This window comes from Meleagris gallopavo, chromosome 1, assembly GCF_905368555.1.
Source record: "Meleagris gallopavo chromosome 1, MGAL_WU_HG_1.1, whole genome shotgun sequence".
In the NCBI taxonomy this organism is placed as follows: Eukaryota; Metazoa; Chordata; class Aves; order Galliformes; family Phasianidae; genus Meleagris; species Meleagris gallopavo.
This window is the reverse complement of record NC_139404.1, coordinates 165,853,494-165,873,589: the sequence shown is the minus strand read 5'-3', so window position 1 is coordinate 165,873,589 and position 20,096 is coordinate 165,853,494. Positions and strand designations below refer to the sequence as shown.

At 41.4% G+C, this 20,096-nt stretch overlaps 1 protein-coding gene across 2 annotated transcripts in view; it reads left to right on the top strand.

The window, feature by feature from the left end:
- Window positions 1-20,096, top strand: part of LCP1 (lymphocyte cytosolic protein 1) — a 44,670-nt gene that overhangs the window by 9,755 nt on the left and 14,819 nt on the right. The window contains exons 1-4 of one of the 2 annotated variants that reach the window (XM_010728823.4): window positions 6,858-7,070; window positions 17,074-17,164; window positions 18,805-18,956; window positions 19,768-19,897. In XM_010728823.4, the coding sequence (XP_010727125.1) occupies window positions 17,098-17,164; window positions 18,805-18,956; window positions 19,768-19,897 (349 nt within the window). In that variant the 5' untranslated portion in view covers window positions 6,858-7,070; window positions 17,074-17,097. Of the gene's footprint in view, window positions 1-6,857; window positions 7,071-17,073; window positions 17,165-18,804; window positions 18,957-19,767; window positions 19,898-20,096 lie in introns of those variants that run through there. The other variant, XM_019612149.3, reaches the window with a different exon arrangement.

The following is a 20,096-nucleotide window of genomic DNA, read 5'->3' as shown; positions in this document are numbered from 1 at the left end:
CACTGTTACATGGGAGAAGATGCCGACCCCCACCTCGCCACAACCTCCTTTCAGGCATTGTAGGGAGCAATAAGGTCTCCCCTGAACCTCTTCTCCAGACTCAATAATCCCAGTTCTCTCAGCTGCTCCCCATAAAACTCATGCTCCAGACCTCTCACAGGTCCATTGCCTTTCTCTGGACATGCTCCAGAGCCTCAATGTCTTTCTTGCAGTGAGGGGTCCAAAACTGAATGCAGCACTTGAGGTGCGGCCTCACCAGAGCTGAGTACAGGCAGACAATTGTCTCTCTGCTCCTGCTGGCTGCACTGTTTCTGATACAAGCCCAGATGCTGTTGGCCTTCTTGGCCTCCTGGGCACACTGCTGGCTCATGTTCAGCCAAGTACTGACCAGCACACCCAGAGAAGGGAGCGGAGGGAATTTTCCGAAATAGTGATGCACCAGGTATAAGTTTGTTGTATTCAACAATATTTTTGTCATCCTTCAACTTCTGTCTGGCAGTGACCTTCATCCTTCCCCCACAGAATGGTGGTGAGCCCCTGATACAGAGCTGGGATCAGAGCCTGCTCTGAGCACAACTGCAGTGAGACTGGAAATGAAACCCCATGGGTCAGGCATTTGTTGTCCAGATTCTGTAGGAGTTGAGTTGTTTTTTTTTTGGTACATACTGGAGAAACACAACAAGTTCCTCCTGGGGGAGGCAAACTTCCTCACCAGAGAGGGAACCAGTAACTGCACTGAGGGGTTTCTGAATAGCAGCGTGTGGCAGTTTCATGCAGAATTTGGGGCCAGTGACTCCAGGCTTGGAAAATGCCTTTGAGAAATGGGGCTTGTGAACTGAACGCTCAAAGAAATAGTAAGAAGAACATTGGCGTGGGAGCAAATAAATAGGAACTGGTAGGGTAGGAATCAGGAGGAGTGAGGAAATGGCAGGAGGAAGAGAGAGAATGAAAAAAATACAGAAAGTGGGCAAAGTGAAAATAAGAGAATAAAGAGAAATGTGTAAAACAAAAGAAGAAGAAATATAGCAATATGATTTTTAAAGAAGCTGAGCAGAATAAAATGAAAAACAAGCCAACAGCAAAGCAAACAGCTTATGAAATTGAGTTTTCCAACATTTAAAAACATTTAAAATCAAAATATAATGACAGAGTATACACAAAGGTATGTATGCAAGCATGCTTGTATGCACAAAGCAGTTTGTTCTGTCGTGTAGGTGTTGGTGTGCAGGTTTCCTTCTGGATCCACAGCAAACCAAATCACTCTTTTCTAAGACCCTTGGTAAAAAGCTGCTGGTGGAGAACTTGTTCTGGAGAGCAGATTCATCTGTAATTGTTTTTTTTTCCCCCTGCCTTTGCAGGAGTTTGGAGCACAAAATAGGTACTCAAATTCTGGCAGTGGAATTGCCTTTTGTCCCAGCACAAGAAAGGGAGGGAGTGTAAGAAAGCACATTGTGCTGCAGTGCCAAAGCCACCAGGAGGTGACATTGAGACTAGAAGTCTAACAAATAAAGAAGGTCACTTTGCTGTGAGACAGCTTTTGTGTGATCCAGATGCTTAAAAATTCATGGCTTTTTTTCCTCTTAGCTTTGCGAAACAACTGTCACAATAATTATACTTTAAAATATAGCATTTGTTTTCCTTCTATTTCTCCATACTCTTTACTTCTAGCAAGCCTCTCAACCACTGAAGTCCCATTTTCACCCAATCATGAAGATGAAATATTTCCTGCAAGAGAAACAGGACAGCTTGGAAACCAGCTGAGTTAGGGTCTAGCTGAAACTCTGCTTTTCAGAGTTGTGGAAAACAGAATCATGAGAGTCAGTACTGTTGCAATAGTATTTGAAAATGCCACTTGTGAACCCATATCCTTCTGGAGCTGGGTTTATCAGCTCATAGGGTCACTGTTGGTTCCTGTATAAGACATAGGGATCCAGCATTTTTCCATGACAGCCTGAGGAGCATCGGTTCTTTCCTTCCACTTCAAATCCACGACAGACTGCTGTCCTGAATGCTCTTTTTTGCGTTAATAATGTCCAGACTTTTCCAACCTGTTCTTTCTCCCACACCAAGTAAAACCCAAGATTAGCTTATACACTGTTATTAATATTTCACTAGTACTCCCTATTGCAACAAATGGATTGTTCTGCTCAATAATTCATGGCTGGGTGTAGCCTATAAAATTTGTATTGGGGTGTACACTTTCATGTTACTTATTTATTATTGCTTTCATTTTACAGGAGTTTTTTTCTTTGCTACTTCATTTTTCACTCGCATAAATGCCTCTCACTCAAAGTTCAGACTGCCTGTGGGAAATCAATCTTGTTCTTTGTGTCTTGTAAGTAAGGCTGAGCTCTTAGCACAAGTGCCTGGGGCTAGGCCGTAAGTAAAACCTTCAGGCACAGATCTCGTACTTCAGTGTAGAAGATCTCTTTGGAGCAAATGATTTTGGGACTTTGGTGCCAAGACTTACAGCCCAAATTCCACCCCTGGCCTCAGAGATATCTGCTCCCTCATGATTGATAACAGCATGGCTACTCTTCTGCCAAGAGGCAGTATTTTCTTCTAGGTCTCCCACATACACTCAGGGGAGTGCAATTCTTACTAAGTTAGTTGTACTCCCTCTTTATGAGTGATTTTTTGCTTTGCTTTGTGGAAACAGTCTACCTAAAGCATCCAGTTTGGAAACTGGAAGCTGCACAAGCATGCAAAATCATTCTGGTCACTCTTGTGTCAGCTGTAGGGAAAAGAGTAAAATCTGGAGAGCTGCTGATTCTTGGTATAACCCCACAAAAAATGCCCTTCTCCATATGAGATAACTTCTTTTTACATGTCTCCATCCCTACATGGGCCAGTGTACAAGCCTAGATGTTGTTCCATGCAGCATGGCACTGCTGTTTCTTGGATGTTACGACAGAGCCATGGGTGTAGGTGGGTCCTGGCACGGAGGTGTTGGAGATCCCGTATACCAGGGAAGGGAGTTGTGGAGGCACATTTTTCCATCTGGAGATGAAGTGGCTTTGCCCTACTCATTCCTTGAACAAGTTTAGATTGTGAGATGCTGTTATTGCACCAACAGAGATTTTCTGGTATAGTGATATACCTGCCCCCTCTAAAAAAAAAGACTCCTGGGATCCAGTATTGTGATAGTTCAATGGTTTCACCCATCATTACTTTGCATTCTCAGGACTTTTTCTGGCAGATGGAATACACTGCGTATACAGCATGAAAGGTATTATTTTCACATGCGAAACTACACAGACTGTAGTATTTTTTTTCCAGATATCACATGTGGCATTTCAGAGCAAGCTGCTAAAATGTGCAATCCCTAGCAGGGTATCTTGCCCCAACAAATGTTGCAGGTCAAATTACTTATCCTTACCGAAGTGCATGCCATTGAAGTAATGACTCCAGCTTCACAAGGACGCATTTACTTTTCAACAGCATTTGAGTTCTTAGGGTCTGCTTTCAGAAACAGTGCAGATGTGTCAGTGCTTTAATCACTAGTGGCTGCAGAAAGTGTCACCAACTTTTAACAGGGACAAGAACAGGGTCACACTGAACAAAGCTGTGACTCAGATTGCACTGAAATGCAGTGGGAATTGCACCGGGTTCTTTGTATTTTTATAAGAGTAAGACAGTGCTTCTCTAAATGAGATCACTTATTAAATAATTTCCTTCAAATTTGATTTGCCCTATTTTTTCACAGACAGGCTTTACTAAAAGGGTTCGTTTAAAACTGTGCTGTCATTCAAACAAAGACATTTTGGAGGTCCATGGGAACCTTCCATTTACATCTGTGAAGATCTGTGTGCCTATCCTCACTCTGCTGCCCACCACACGCTTTCCATCCTGTACATTTTATTGTGTGGACAGCATGTACACAATCCGTGACTGCATCAGCAGAGGCAAGGAAGGCATTGCAGTATGTGAACATGTGATTTTACAAAGCATGACTTTTGGAGAATCTCATTCCATGAAGTAGAAGCAGCCTGAAAAAAGTCAAAGGTCTTGGGTCATGGCAGAAAAGGCCATCACAGGAACAACCCTTCTTAATTCCCACCAGGAGACGGTTCCCTATGACAGACTCCTGCTCAATCCTCTGTTGGGGATGCTTGTTCTCACCAAGTGTGGCTGTTAATCAGCCATATTTTGCTTTTAAACAAGGGACAGCAATGGACATTTAACTCAGTATTGCAGCACATCCTATTGTGACACCAGCTTGTCTTGCTAACCGTAAGCATGCCTTATTACAAAATACAAGCTACTTATACTGAAGAGTTATGATTAGTAATTCTTCTAAAATTGATATTACAGTGATTGCCCGCAGCATTCTGCCCTGTATAAGAAATTACACTAGAGAGCCTCTTGCCATACCCTGTCCTACAGTCATACATTGTCCTCAGTGCCACAAATGAACATCACATGGGTATGAATTAATCAGTTGCAGGCTGGAGTTGATCGCTGCATCCTACCAACTAAATGTAATTCAGTGCTACCCATTGAAATTGTTATTTGTCTGATGGCTCACAGTGCAGAATTTAAATAGAGTATTGTGCCAGGACTTCAGCTGGAGTTGTGTGCAAAGAATATTTAAGTTTAATGATGCTTGGTGAGACAGCATTATTGGGAGTACACAGAGACACTCCAGCAGGCCTTGAAATAAGACAGAAAATTGGAAAAGGATTCATGGTCCATATGGCAAGTGCCTCAAAATCTTTATTTTGTACTTCTTTTTAAATCCTTTCCCCACTGAACTTGCATTTCTGAGCATTGTTTTAAAGCAGATGGTGCATATTGGGTCACACACTGGTATTAATCAGTGCTGCACACTGAGCACACAGAATTCTAAGATTAATATAAACTTGTACACATTTGAGTGGAAAACTAAGTTTCTCACCTACCTTCTATATAAACTCTAACAACCCAAGAGAGGATGTTGCAAGCATCTCTGATAAGGAAACACCTACCTCTGGTTTTCCTGTGTAAGAAAGACGTTACATTTAAACCATGCAGTATAATACCAAATGGTTTAATGGTATTTGATGCCCTCTTTCTTGTGGCAGAAAAGGTGTTGCAACATTCTCTGTGGAGAACAGCAGAAATAATTAAGGATTTTTAAAAAGCCTGTAAGGAGAAAGTTGGGACGAACGTTTACAGGTTGGTGTTAAACATCCTAGAAAACAAAGAAAGAGGAGCTGTGGCACAGTCTGTCAAATAATGAAATGTAACAGGGGACGTAAGGTAGGAACACCTCTTTGTCTAATAACAAGAAGCCAAACAGGTCTTGTATTAAATTGAAAGCCAATTTAAAACACCATTCCCAGTCTTCATAGTTACATCATGGAAATCCTTCCCACACTGAGTGTAAGGATTTGTTGTTCAAGCTATAACAGAAGTGTTCAGGGTCAGAAGAAACTATGGAAAATTTACAAATGATTTCTGCACAGAATCACTATGTGAATATCAAAGGGATAATTGGGCACTTCTTTTTCTAATGGAAAGAGATTTTCTATTATCAAAAATATCTTCAATATGTTTCAGTGTAATTCTGAATACAGTAAATCTATGCGTGCTTCAAGGATGATATCATAAATACAGGGATTTTGTTCACGAGAATGTTTTCCTGAAGTCCTCTACACTAGCATGTAGCTGGTGAATCCTAAATATATATATATATTTTAATCTGCTTAATTTGGTTATTTTTTGAGCTGTGTATTTTTAAAGGCAAAAGTCAAAACAGAAGTTATAAAAAATAGTGAAGGATCATTCTTCAGCCTGTGGAAAGTGGTGGGAATTTTTCTGTTAATGCTGAGCACTTCTTAAAATCCCCATGGGGTCAATGAATCACTTTTGTCTTTTGTTGTTATATTTTCAGTTCTCTTAAGGTTTCCGCAGCGCTGCGTCATCAGCGTTGAAAGACAACTTGTGTTCACACCCATATTCAACACTTTTGTGTTTGACCCTCAGTGTACCCCTGAAGTCAGTGCCAGTTGTGAGCTCAGTGAGTGTTCTGCATGAGACCCTCCAGCACAAGATCTCTAGACACCAGGATCACCAAGGGCTGCAGCACGTGAAGTATGAGGAGAGGTGGAGAAGTCTTGTTCAAGGAGAAAGCTGAGAGACGCTTTCTTGTACCTACCTAATTGGAGCTCATAGAGAAGTTTGAAGCAGACTTTATTTTAGAAGTGTACCATGAGAGTAAAAGGCAAAAAGTTGGAACAAGTGAAATTCCAGCTGCATGAAAGGAAAAAATTATTCACAGCAAGTGCAGTCAAATGTTGGTAGAAGTTGCCCAGAGGTGTTGAGGAGTCTCCATCCCTGGAGACATTGCCGTAGAATCGTTGAATCACCAAGTTTGGAAAAGATCTTCAAGATCATTCAGTCCAGCCATCCACCTACCAGTATTTCCCCACTAAACCACTGTCCTTTAGTACAACATCTAAATGTTTCTTGAACACCTCCAGGGACGGTGACTCAACCACCTTCTTGAGCAGCCTGTTCCAGGACATCACCACTCTTTCAGAGAAGAAATTTTTCCTAACATCCAACATGAATCTCCCCTGGCACAACTTGTAGTCATTCCCTCTGGTCCTATTGCTAGTTGCTTCACAGCCAACGCTGCTCTGATTGTAGGGGGTAGGACTGCAGATCCCAAAGCTAAAACGTGTCTGATTTTATTGTGAAGGAGAGAAGGTGTAAAACTATGTGTGTGCGTGCATGCAGCCAGTGAAAGAGAAAGAAGCAGAAGAGAGGTAAAAGAAATTATGAGGAGGTGGTGAGGAAGACCAGAGAATGCTAAATGTCCTTATAAAGACAAAATCATCTATTTCATCTGTGACGTTTTGTTACCAACCACTTCCCCCATGGGGTTCAGTCTTGGGCTTGCAGCCTTGGGCTCAAGTTGCTCTGCAGATTTTCTAGGTGCGCAGCAACCGGTTTCAGCATCTACTTTGCAGTTTACCATCCCACAATAAGTTTTATTTTTTTTAAGGACTTCTTCACTTTCTATTGGACTTACAGCTGACGAGCACTTGCTCCACTAATTGGGACCCACAGCGTGAGCCTGGGAGGTAAGAGCACAGCACCTGCTGTTTTTCAACGAGCTGTCCTCACTGAGTGTGCAAGCAGTTGAACTGAACAGGAAATTGTGGTTGCCGTGAACGAGTTTGAGTTTGCTTTGAATATGAAGCATTTTCCAGTTGTCTTTTGCAGAGCCTTCTTAAGGATCTTCAGGATATTGAGTGGATGTGGTTGAGTAGTGTTTGAGTGGGGTGGCCGTTTTTGAATGTAGTTTGGTAGGGTTACTTGGCAGGATGGGAAGAAGTAAGCTGTTACGTAGTGGATCCCTGTAAAAGGGTAATTCTAATTCCAGTGGTAAAAAACAGCTGTTCATAAACCTGGTGTATTTCAGCTGGTTTTATTTACACTGTACTCTCCTGCCTGTGAGGACATTCATTGTAGGCTGCTACAAATGTAATTTTGCTCTCCAGAGAATAAATCAAACTGATGAATTCAGATCCTGATTGTAATAGGGATTTCTGCTTTATAAAAAACAAAACACAGTAATATGGATAGATCCTGACATTGTATCTGCCATTTAATATCTTGATTGTTAAAGTTGGTCAGACTTATCCCGTGACTTCTTTGGGATTTCAGTTTGGGCTGTAGATTAATTTTGACTTGCAAATATCTGCTGAGAACAGGAACATTTGGGCTTATATTTTTGCTCTATAAGAGCTGTAGACATATGTTCTTGTCTGGTACTGGTTCCTCAGTATGTAAATTTGATCTGAACACTGTAAACTAACCCATAAGCCTGTGAGCAACTTGACTATTCAAACAAACAGAACCTTGGGTATTTTTTTGTTAGTTTAGACAGTTATATTGGTTGAGTAACTCCTCACTGCTGTGGATACCAAGTGAAGATTACCTTCACTAAATGGCAGATGAGATAGTATGGCCAGAGATGTGGAGGGTGCTCAGCAGATGGCTGTTAGATCACGGCCTGAAACCTCTTGTTCAGAGAAACTCCGTCATGAAGCAGTTCACCCTCCCAAGATGGCATCGGAAAGGCTGCGGGGGCCTGAGGATGTGGCTCTCCTGGGCAGACAGGAGGAGGGGAAATCCCCTCCATGGTGGGAAACTCCACCAAAATATGAATGCTAGAGCCAGGAGAGACTGGGAAGTACCTGCCTGCCTGCTGGTAGCTGCAGTGGGGATTTCTGCTTCTGTCCTGACTGTGGAGTCCAGCTTTATTTAACGAAGGAATATGCACGCACGATGCATCAGAAAAAGGAACAGGGATTGTATTATGCTGTGGTTTTAAAATCTGTTTCCTCAGTTGAATCTAGTGTGGGCTTGGACTTAATACTGTTATAGTTATAAATGGTGATAAAATCATAGAATGGCCTGGATTGAAAAGGACCACAACGATCATCTCATTTCAACCCCCCTGCTAAGTGCAAGATCACCAACCACCAGACCGGGCTGCCCAGAGCCACATCCAGCCTGGTCTTGAATGCATCCAGGGACGGGGCATAATGAGGTCCTCTATACAACTTGTGATATTTAAACAAGTCTAGTGGTGTTTGTGCTTCTTCCCTGCTCACAAAGTCTACTATCCATGCCATCACGTTGTATTATGCCACCATTTTTTTTAATCCCACTACCTTCTGATTACAGTTATGAGCAGCCTAAAACTCAGCTGTGTAGCATGAAGCAGAGCTGACTTTATAGAGCTCCTATAGTAAAAATAATCTTTTTTTTTTTAAAAGTATGAATGAACTTCAGAAAGAAATTGAGTAATGTGAAGAAGAGGTCAAGAAAGTACAGTGCATTCAGAAATGTAGCTGATTCTCATACTCTAATCCCTTTATGCAAAGCAGCACACTCCAGTGAAGTGCTGATAGAAAATGTAAAATACTTATCAAAATGAAAAATATATACGAAGAAAACTTGAAATGCATTCAGCATCCTGAACCCAGCTGTGTTGTAGGATGCGTTGGTTGCTCTGTGTATCTTTTCAATCATCAAAGGGGAAAGCTGCAGAACAGAGAATAAATCACGTGGGGGATTGCTCTGGTTGAGCTCAGACTGTTTGAAAATTGCTCACTGTGATAGGTTACTGGGAGGTGGTAATTACTGATAAGTGGGCTTCCAGTGCAGAGGCAGAGTCCACTGGGAGGAATGGATGAGACGAGTGGAGGGTGTTTGGGGCTCAGGGAGCACAATATAAAGTCAAGGGGAGGTTCAGGTTGTATCCAACCTGTAGGAAAGTAGGATAGTAGGAAAAATTTGTTCTCTGAAAGAGTGGTGAGGTACTGGCACAAGCTGCCTAGGGAGGAGTCACCATCCCTGGAGGTATTCAAGAACTTTATGGATGTTGCACTGAGGGACATGGTTAGTGGACAGTATTGGTGGTATGTGGACAGTTGGACTAGATGGTCTTAGTAATCTTTCAAACCTTAAAGATTCTGTGACTCAAAGATAAGATATTGTTCAGAGGAAAAGGACACAAGAGTATTGTGCCTCCATCCGCTCCACTTGTTGATGCAGTTGCCCAGTGCAAGCTCAGTAAATCTAAGTGGAATCATCTAAAAATATATATCCATTTACTTTTTATGATGGGAACATGTTTTTAACATTTTCCTTGCACAGAGGAACTGTTTTCTTGCCAGTGAGCTGGAAATATCATCTGTGGTCTCCTTGTCTTGTGTCAGATACAGCTCTTGCAGGACATCTGGAACTGAGTCAGGACTTTGTGACCAGACCTTCTGCCGTGGGTTTATGGTATGAGTACATCACAGGAACAGGAAGAGAGGCTTATAACTGTCTGCTCTGGGGTTTTGTGCCTTGTCTGACACCCTGGTCATGGTGGGGAAGGCATAGGGTAACTCCTTGTACCTGGAGATGCTTCACCATAGTGAGTGAAGGTGAGGCCAGGGGGATCAGGGCTTTCCATTCCAAATAAGAAATCTGCTGAAAGATTGAAACTGTTTCTCAGCATGGCTTGGGTTAAAAACAGCTTTGGCAAAACATAAAAAAAGGGGAAGAAAAGAAATCACACAAAGCTTTCAGGAGTCAAAATGTTCCAATTTTTATGGATTTTATTTTTATTTATAATATAGCTGGACTGTGTAAGTAAAGGGACAGGAAAGACAAGTGACTCAAGAAAAAATGTAAAATCTACTATATCAACATTTTTCTTTTTTAAGAAAAAATCTGCAGGATCTGATGTAAAAAACAATATACACATATATTGCATCTCCTTGATGTGAAACAAGAGGACAGTATTTATGGATTCACAGCTCAGTGTTCTCATGCCTTGATTTCCATGAAGAACGAGCATTTTCTACTGCTGGGTGACATATTGGAAATAATTCTCTGTTCCTCTACAAGCTCTGTGGATTTTTCCTTTCTAAGGCCTGTTGATTCATATTTAACTTAGGATTCAGGCACTTTATAAAAGTGAACAGTAAGAAAATAACTCATGGAGCATGAGCAAGTTGCTTTCTAAACACTGATAAATGTTTTTTTCTCTGTGCTTCTTCAAATTCTACTTAAAATAAAATACTTGAAGCTCAACAATCCCAGCACCTGTATACTCAGTGAGATTTTTCTGTTGCAGGTGCTCATTTTTTAAAGTACCTTTAAATTGTCATTTGCTATGGGCTGAATTGTGAATTCCTAACAAATATCGGGGAGGAAGTATTTGCCACAGCTTCAGAAAGATTTCTGTTTGAATTCCAAAAGTAAGATCCTATCCAGATTGAAACCACTGTGACAGTTTGAATAAATTATATACTGCTAATAGACCCAAGTATGTTTTTACCTTAGGATTTGTAATTTAGTTAAGCATTGTTCAGGAAACTGAAAAAAAAAAACCCACCTCATATATGTATCCATCTCTAACTATTTCACTATCCCTGGAAGCGTTCAAGAAATGTATACTTAAATACATGGCTTAGTGGGCAATATTGGTTGGTAGGAGGATGGTTGGACTTGATGATCTTAGTGGTCTTTTCCAACCTTAATGATTCTGTGATTCTATGATTCTATTCAAATAGGTACTAAGTGCATGATTTGAAAAACAAATCTTTTTAATGAACCCACTCACCTCTTCAAATATATTGCAATTCTTGTTGGTATGTGAGAAATGCATCTAAATGATATGTAGTTCAAAACCTGATGGTGTTTGCTGATGCTATCCATCATGGTGAGTAGCTGACAAACTGAATAACTGAGAAGTAAGGAAGGAAGTGCAGAGACATGCTGATTCTGGTTTTTATCCTACATCACTAGCAGAGAAAAAAACTGTCACAAATAAATATCTAGGCAATTGGGTGGAGCCTGTAACACCAGTCTATACTAGAAGGCACCAACGGGACTGTTTAAGCTAGAGTTGCTACCACAAATTATCACAACTCCAAACTGGCAGTAATTCTGGAGAAATTTAGTGCTAACATTGCTATGCTTCTTGGCTGTGAGTGTATCATGGTTCACCCTGCTGGTGCAGGGATACAAGAACTTTGTTTTTATCAGAGCTGGAACTATAACAGTAGGTACTAATCAATATATGTGAAATGTGAGATAAACTCTTCTGAATTATGCAAAAGAATATGTTTTGTTGATTATTGACAAGATGGTTTTGCTTCTGTCATTTTAGTTAAAGGGGTTCATTTTGGCCAATGAGAGCAAGATGAAACTTTAAAATTGAAGAAGTTCTAGACTACACTGCTGTGGTTATGACATTGATTCTTCTTTCAGCATGAGATCCACTGAGTAATTTCTATTTTTCTCACTCTCTGATGAGGCCAAGGATATCAACACTTTTCACTGGAAGGAAAACATTTAAAAGAGCCTAACTCATAGATCTCTCTTGTCTCCTCCTTGGTTGAAAACAGACTGATTCAGACATGTGATTTGAACAGAAATGCATGAAAAGGGCTGGTAGCAGTGTTAGGGTATATATAGACTTGTGTGCAGAACCTTTCGAGAAAACGATAGAGGAAAGTATTTCTGGAGAGGAATGTCCTATTGGTGATATTCCCATGGGCAAATAGGAATGAGAAGTGTCTCAAGGATTCAAGAATGGGACAAATAACAAATATGTTCAAGACAGTCCCTACTTCCTTAGATCTGATGCTTCAAATCTGTCTTGAGCTTCTGGGCAGCTCTTTTATTTCTGCCTGCTTTTGGCATTTTTCAGGGTGGGCTGTACATGAGAAGGTTACTGGCCATGTTTCTGAAATCAGCAGGAAAACCAAGAGCAGGGGGAGTACTCCACAACCCTCATAGAAAGGCAGACATTTGTAAGCTGAATCTGTGGATGTGACAAGGAAGAGAAAAGGGCTGGAGCTGGAGCTTGAACTGTAATAAGATTACACAATTTTGAGCACGAGAGCAGAGGAGAGCACCATCTTCTGCTTCCCCATGCAATTCTAACAGCTGTATTTTGCAAGAGTGAATTTCTTGATGTTACATCACTTCGAAAAGCAGGTTTGAAGAGAAGAAGGCAAAACAAAGTAGGGAAATTCTATGACAAGGAAAACATGTAAACCTTTATCTGATCACTCTCCAGCTGTTTAGAGGGGACGTATTATTAACAAAGTGCTAGTGCATTAACAAAATAAAGCCTTGATGGTATAAAGTGACTGGATATTAGTCATTTATTCAACCTTATTGACACAAAATTCAGTTACATTAATTCTGACTATTTAAGTGTATGTTTGTGAAATGTAATGCTGCAATTGTGGGCTTATGCTGTCTGGCAAATAGGAGCATCACCCATTTTTCATCAGCCAATATTCCCTTTGCTCCTCTTGGAGCTCCTCAACAGCTATCTCCTTCGAAGAAGCTGTTCCAACTTGTTCATATTGCTCTTCATATCCACATTTACTCCTTTACTTATATATCATTCTCTGCACTTTTTCTCTGCATCTGTCTCGCACTCATTTGCAAACAGTTTGGATCAGAGATGTGTACCATCTTCTTGCAGTACCTTGTGCATTATCAGTAACTGAGTCATTTACCCAGAGCTGTTGGATTGATTGTTGCCCTCTTGATGGGATGCCCAAGGGATTTCAGTTTGCACTGAGGACAGTGAGGCTCTGAAAGTATTTCACCTCTAGAAGCAAATTACTTTGCTCCTGGCAGATAAAATCAGAAAGAAAATACTGCACTTGATCTCCCACACCATTTTCCAAAAGCATTTTTCATTTCTATGTTCCCAAATATGCTTTACTTTTAATGATCTAAGCAAGGTACACAGCTTACATGAAGTAAGGAAGCTTTTTAAAAATGTATGTGCTCATTTTCTGCCACTGTTTAATGCTTTGGACTTTTATAGCTCCTTTTCTCACTTGATTTCCGTATGCTATGGTTTACTGCTTGAACAATTTCAGAAATTATGATGACTTTCAATTTTGTATAACTCAATTGTGCTTTGGAACAGACAATTATGGTTCCTCCATCACCCAAGTACAACTGAAGTGTGGGTGATGTAGGGCACGTTCTTGTCCTGAGCTCAGAGTCATTCAAATTCGCTGCTAAATGGAGCTACATTTGCAAGAGAGTGGGTCATATTGGCCTAAAATGGATATCAGGAGGGTTCACTGCAGCAAAACCCCTCATTCTACTGTATATTATTAGTATACATAGATGTAAAAATATGTACTATCAATAGAATTCTCTGTATTTAACAGATCAAATGCGATTGGGAAAATTCCAGGTTATTATGTCAGTGTTCGTTTTATCTAGAGGTTATAAAACTCTGCATCATCCTGTGGTGCTTCTTACCTATTATGCTGTACAACAATCTTTAATTCTATTAAAAGTTATGTTGCAAATTGTACAACTGTTGCAAGAAGACTGGTCATCTTGCAGTGGAATATAGATTTTCTTGGTGATAGCACTGCAATATTTGCATGTATCCAGGTGCTTCTCATCCAGTCCAAATGCAGCAAAAACATGCAGATAAAAAACTAGTAGTGAAGAATCAAAGACAGGAAGGAGATCAGCATGAAGGAGGAAGACTGTGGATCTCATGGTGATCACATATATATAATATTGCTAGTGGACCACAGGAGTTTTTCATAGAAAAATAGGAGAAAAAAAAGCCATTTGGTTTAGGTTGGATCCCCATCCCCATCCCCAGCAGGCAAGGCTGCCACCCAGCAGCTCAGGCTGCCCAAGGCCCCATCCAACCTGGCCTTGAACACCTCCAGGGTTGGGGCATCCACAGCTGTGCCAGTGCCTCACCACCCTCTGAGTAAAGAATTTCTGCCTCAGGTCTAACCTAAATGTCCCCTCTTTTAGTTTAAAGCCATTCCCCCTTGTCGTATCAGTTACCAGATTGTGGATAAAGTCAGTCCCTCTCCTGCTTGTAAGCTCCCTTCAAGTACTGGAGGTCCACAAACAGGTCGCACCAGAACCTTCTCTTTCCTGTGCTGAACAAGCCCAATTCCCTCAACTTTTCTTCATAGGAAAGGTGTTCCAGACCTCTGATCATCTTCATGACCCTCTTCTGGACCTGCTTCAACAACTCCACATCTTTTTTGTGCTGGGGGCCCCAGGCCTGGACTCAGTACTCCAGATGGACCCTTACAAGGGCAGAGCAGGAGACAATCCCTTCTCTCTCCCTGCTGGCCACCCCTCTTTTGATGCAGCCCAGGATGCAGTTGGCCTTCCAGACTACTAGTAGAAGTGCACACTGCTGGCTTGTTTCAAGCTTTTCATCCAACAGAACACCCAAGTCCTTTCTTTCAGTAGTGCTCTCAATGAGTTCTTCTCCCAGTCTGTACACGTATCTGGGATTTCCTTGACCCAAGTGTAGCACCTTGCACTTGGCTTTGTTGAGTTTGATGGGCCCATTCAGCTTGATGTAATTTGCAAACTTACTAAGAGTGCCCTCAATTCCACTGTCTATGTCATTGATAAGGATATTAAAAAACAATAGCTCAGGATGGACCCATGGTATCACCACTGATCATCAGCCTCCACCTGGACATAGAGCCCTTAACCACAACCCTCTGTCTGCAACCATTCAACCTATTCCTTAACTACTGAATAGACAACACTTCAAATCCATATCACTCCTATTTAGAGATAAGATTGTGGTGTGGAACCGTACGAAAGACCTTGCACAAGTCCAAGTAGATGACATCAGTTGCCCTTCCTTCATCCACCGATGCTGTCATTCCATTGTAGAAGGCCACCAGATTGGTGAGGCACGATCTGCCCTTACTGAAGCCATGGTGGCTGTTTTTGATCATCTCCTCATCTTGCACCTGCCTTAACATCTCTTCCAGGAGGATCTGCTCCATGATCTTCCCAGGCCCAGATGTGAAGCTCATCAGTCTGTAGTTCCCCAAGTCTTCCTTTCCCCTTACATGTCCCTTTTTCTAGTCATGAGGGACTTCCCCACCACTTTTCAAATGTGATGGAGAATGTCCTGGCAACCAAATCAGTCAGTTCCTTCAAGACCCTAGGATACATGTTGCTCATCCTCGTAGACTTGTAAATATTCAGCCTCATCAGGTGGTCTCAAACTTACTCTTGTCTTAGAGTGGGAAGGATTTTGCTCCCCAAACTCCCACATAAAGGTCAGACACATAAGACACATGTAGAGCCTGACTGCCATTGAAGACTGACTGAGTCAAAGAACTTCAAGATAGTCCTCAAATATAAGGTTGTTAGAATCACTTCCAATTTTATATTAGTATTACAATAGCAATCATTCATTGTACTGAAAACTTCACAGATATCTGTGGGCCCTGAAGGCAACAGCCTTTGATTATGCTGCATTTCTCTACTTATAGAAGTTGCTGTGAATAAACAGATATTTCTCTGGAAGCTGTATCTAAAATCACAGTGGTGAGGCAGCTAAAGCACGATACTACAGGGAGACAGCGGACAAGAAGCCAACCACATGAAATTGCCTTTGAGCAATTTCAAACCCATTTCCATAGTATTCTTCACTGATAGAAGGAATCAATGCATGAATTCAGGAGTATTAAATCTGAAGGCCATATATGCTGTGCACAGTCCTGTGTGTTTGTAGAGGGCTGTGGCAAATCTGTCATTTTTTTATTCTTCCATGAAAATCTTTCTATAAAATTTGGAATCCTAGCAGCCAGAATGCATTGCTGTTGTCAGTCCTGCAATGTGGTATTTTTAAATTTCTTTTCTGATTTTATTTTTTTTGTAATTTAAACACTGCAACTGCAGCCACTCATTTTCAAGATCAGCTCATGTTTCCACTGTATTCTATTTAAATAGTTGCTTGGTTAATTAATACTTAAAGAGACATAGGACACTGGAGTCACTCTCACAAACACAGAATAATAGATTGCCTGTCTCCTGAAAGGTTTTCTTGTGATGTGATGGATGGTGCAGTAAAAAGCAACAGGGTAGTAAAGTGTGCATCTTCTGGCAGTGTAGTGAATATTGTGACAAACAGAAGCAAACTGAATTTCCAGGTGCCATTTTTAATAACCCCAATAAGTCCAGTCTCATCCTTCCTCCTGGCTTTGAGGGAGGGAAAGACATGACAATTTTTTCTAGCCATGTCAGCATTGTCAGCCTTGGACACCTCAGTGGGCAAGTCCCTAAATACTCCCCACAGCCAGAGTGATGGTCGGCTGTACCACAGAGCTCAAGGGGTAGGCCAGGGGAGCACACAAGTTACGGCAAGTCATGTTTTCAAAGAGAGAACTGCAAGAAAAATTGTGACTTTGTTCTCTTTTCTCCATGATAAAGAAAAGCTAGGGGTAGGATTGAATTCCAGCAAGGTGAGTAAAAGAAAGCTGTTGGGATTTTGAGTAGGCCTTGGCAAAACAAAAGCAGTGGCATGGATTTATATCTCAGATACTCAAGGCTTTAACCCATTGCTCAGTTTCAGGATGCAGGGAGGAACTGATTTTCAACTGCACTGAGAATTCCGATCCACGCTTCTAACTCAAAGAAAAACAAACAAACAAAAATAAGATTTTTCCATAATGAGAATCCCTCTTTTTCATGATGCTTACAAGCCCAAGGAAGCACTCCATGAGCATGTGTGCTTTCCTCTTGCAGACCTGCACTTTGAAGAGACGAAGCATGGCGTCAACAGCACACTTCTCGGAGGAGGAGATGGCGGAGCTCCGCGAGGCCTTTAGCAAAGTGGGTGAGTGCAAGAGGCCGTGGGTGTGAACTCTCTTTGCTGGCTCTCTGTTGGTAAGCCAACTGACTGTGGTGAAATGAGCTTCCAGCAGTGCTGATTTGCTGTGTCACAAACCGCAGAGAGTCTTGCCTGTCCTGCAGAGCTCCCAGTGAAACCAGAGCACGCCATGCAGCATACTGCAGGCAGAGCAGCAGATTTTGTGATATAGCTTGGAAACCTGAACAGAAATTCTTAAGAATGCTGCTTACTCCAGGGGAATGATTGGGAAGGGAATAGATTTTTATTTAAATGCAAAGTGAGTACCACTTCTGGGGAGGAATGGCCTGGTGGGGACAAATGTGCAAATGGCTACAAAATTTGTAATCCCTTTCCTGTGGCCTTTTAAGCCCCGGTTACTTTTCAACTATGTGTTTCCTTTGCGAGTTTCAAAGGTCCCCTCTGCTTTCTTTCCCTTGAAGTCATGCAGATTTGTCACTGCCTATCCAAATTCTAAGAGACCCTTGCGTTTCTCACCGCTTGCTTACTTTTACCATCAGATCCATCAGCCTCACTGGGCTGTGTGTTGACCAGTTGTCCTTCCTGCTTCAGGTAGTGATGCTTTCATTTCTGAGCACACAGCAGTCCAGGCTGGGAGCCTGAAACACCGGGGCATGGGATGTGCCCTGTGTACCCAAAGCGAAGGCTGGAACGATGCACTCGTTCCACTTCCTGATGTTTCCCGCTCTAAATCCAGACCTTTTTCTTGACCAAAGATAGATCAGATGCCTTCTGCAACCTATATTAGTCTGAGCTCAGCCCTCTTTGCAGCATGCAGCAAGTGGTGGCTGGCTGCAGCTCACCAAGCAGGAAACTGATACTCAATTCTTTGAAATCACCTCAACCTCTGCTCTGGGGAAAGAGTTTGCAGAACAAGATACTCACAGATCTATAAAAAGAGAATGCAAAAAAAAGTAACAATTTAGAATGTATATGTGTAATACTATTGTAATACTATATATAAATGTTACTTTATAACAGAAGCTCTCCATGCAATAAAATCAGTTTATCTTCTTATTTGTGGAGATTTTCACAACCTGGTAGGGAAGAAAGGGCTATTTAACCCATATTACTCCTAAAATCTTCCCCTGGACCTTGCAGCAGACTCAGCAGGACTGTCTGTGTCAGCACTGTTCCAGAGGAACATGAAGCTTTTTATTTTAAGCATGACCGTTTCCATGCCTCTAATCTCATTACTTCTGATAATATTAGAATCACAGAATCACCAAGGTTGTAAAAGACCTCCAAGATCATCCAGTCCAACCATCTACCTATCACCAGTATTTTCCCCCTAAACCATGTCCCTTAGTACAACATCTAAACATTTATTGAACATCTCCAGGGACGGACTCAGTATTGCATCAAATCGATTTTCTTCACTGTACTCTAGGCAGGCTAGTCTTTCCATTTTTGTTTGTTAAATGGTGATTGTAATTTCTTGGGGGATGTAAATACCACTGCAGTGGTTGAAAATAATGGACTTCTGAATAACTGATCTTTATATGCAATGTATACTTCCTCAGGTGAAATAAAAACAGCACCCTTCATGTGCAGAAAATTTCATTCAACTGATGGAGAATCTTAAATGTTCATTTTAATCTTTTCAGATGTCTGTGGGAATGGCTTCATCGACGCCAATGATTTAACAGATGTGTTGAAGGCTGCCAACCTCCCTCTCCCAGGTTATAAGGCCAGAGAGCTCGTTCAGAATTTGACAACCACAGAGAATGGCAGGATCAGTTTTGATGAATTCATTTCAGTAAGTGGGACGTTATTTCAGAGAATAAATTCAGAAAATGAAAAATAAAAGCATACCAACTTCTAAAAGATAGAACTAGTTGGGAATTTTTAATACATCGCATCAGCAGAGAATATCATTTCCACAGAAAGAGCCTTTTCTCTGGTAAATGTTTGTTTTTCCCCAGAATGTTCTCATTATCTCTGATGCTCAGATAATGGTGGTCCCTGGGGCACAGGAGAGCCACGAGCACATCATTTTGCTGAGGTGTTCCCCAGAGGAAAAAGATGAGAGGAAGATGTAACTGAACAAGAAATCCTGCAGTTAACTGGAACAAATTAAATGAGTGCAGCTGCATATTGAACTGACTTAATATCTTTTGGTTTGGTTAACACAACAGGATTAATTTTTTTAGTTTTAAGTTGTGGAGAGATAATGCTATGGCTAGATGTCTATAAGATATTTCAATAAATTGTTCTTTCTTTGGCCTAAACTGGGACAAAATGCTAGAATAGTGGGGTTTCCGTTGGGGTGGAGAAACAGATTTTTGCTTGCCTTTTTCTCAAACTGAAACTTTCAAAAGTGCTCCTCCCGCTGACTTCAGCTCCATGGTTTCATGCCATAGATGTTTCTGTTACTGAGCTGGTCTTTGTTCATGGCTTTGAAAGTATCAGAGCAGGTACACAGACTTTCTCCGACACCCGCTAAATAACACACAAGCTGTGCTTCTCCACATGTAAAGAAGAGGAGACAGGTCTCATGGCCAAAGAGCTCATGGTTTTAGCTTATTATAATTCTCTGAAAATTTAAATTTTTCTCTTTTGCTTGAAAGATTTTCCAAAATCTGAAGAGTGACGACGTTGCTAAATCATTCCGAAAACAAATCAACAAAAAGGAGGGGATCTGTGCTATCGGTGGGACGTCGGAGCAGTCCAGTGCTGGCACACAGCACTCTTACTCAGGTGAGTACAGGGGTCCTGTGCTGGTAACAAGCAGGAGTAAAAATCCCCTTCTGTAAATCTGAAACCAATTGTTCCTGACCTTTTTGCTAGTGTGGGCTAGACCCCACCAGGGCCACTGGGTGTGAAGGAGTATGGGGATTTGAATGAACTGCAGCTCATTGCACTTGTCATCTTATTTTGTTCATTTTTCAGATTTTCT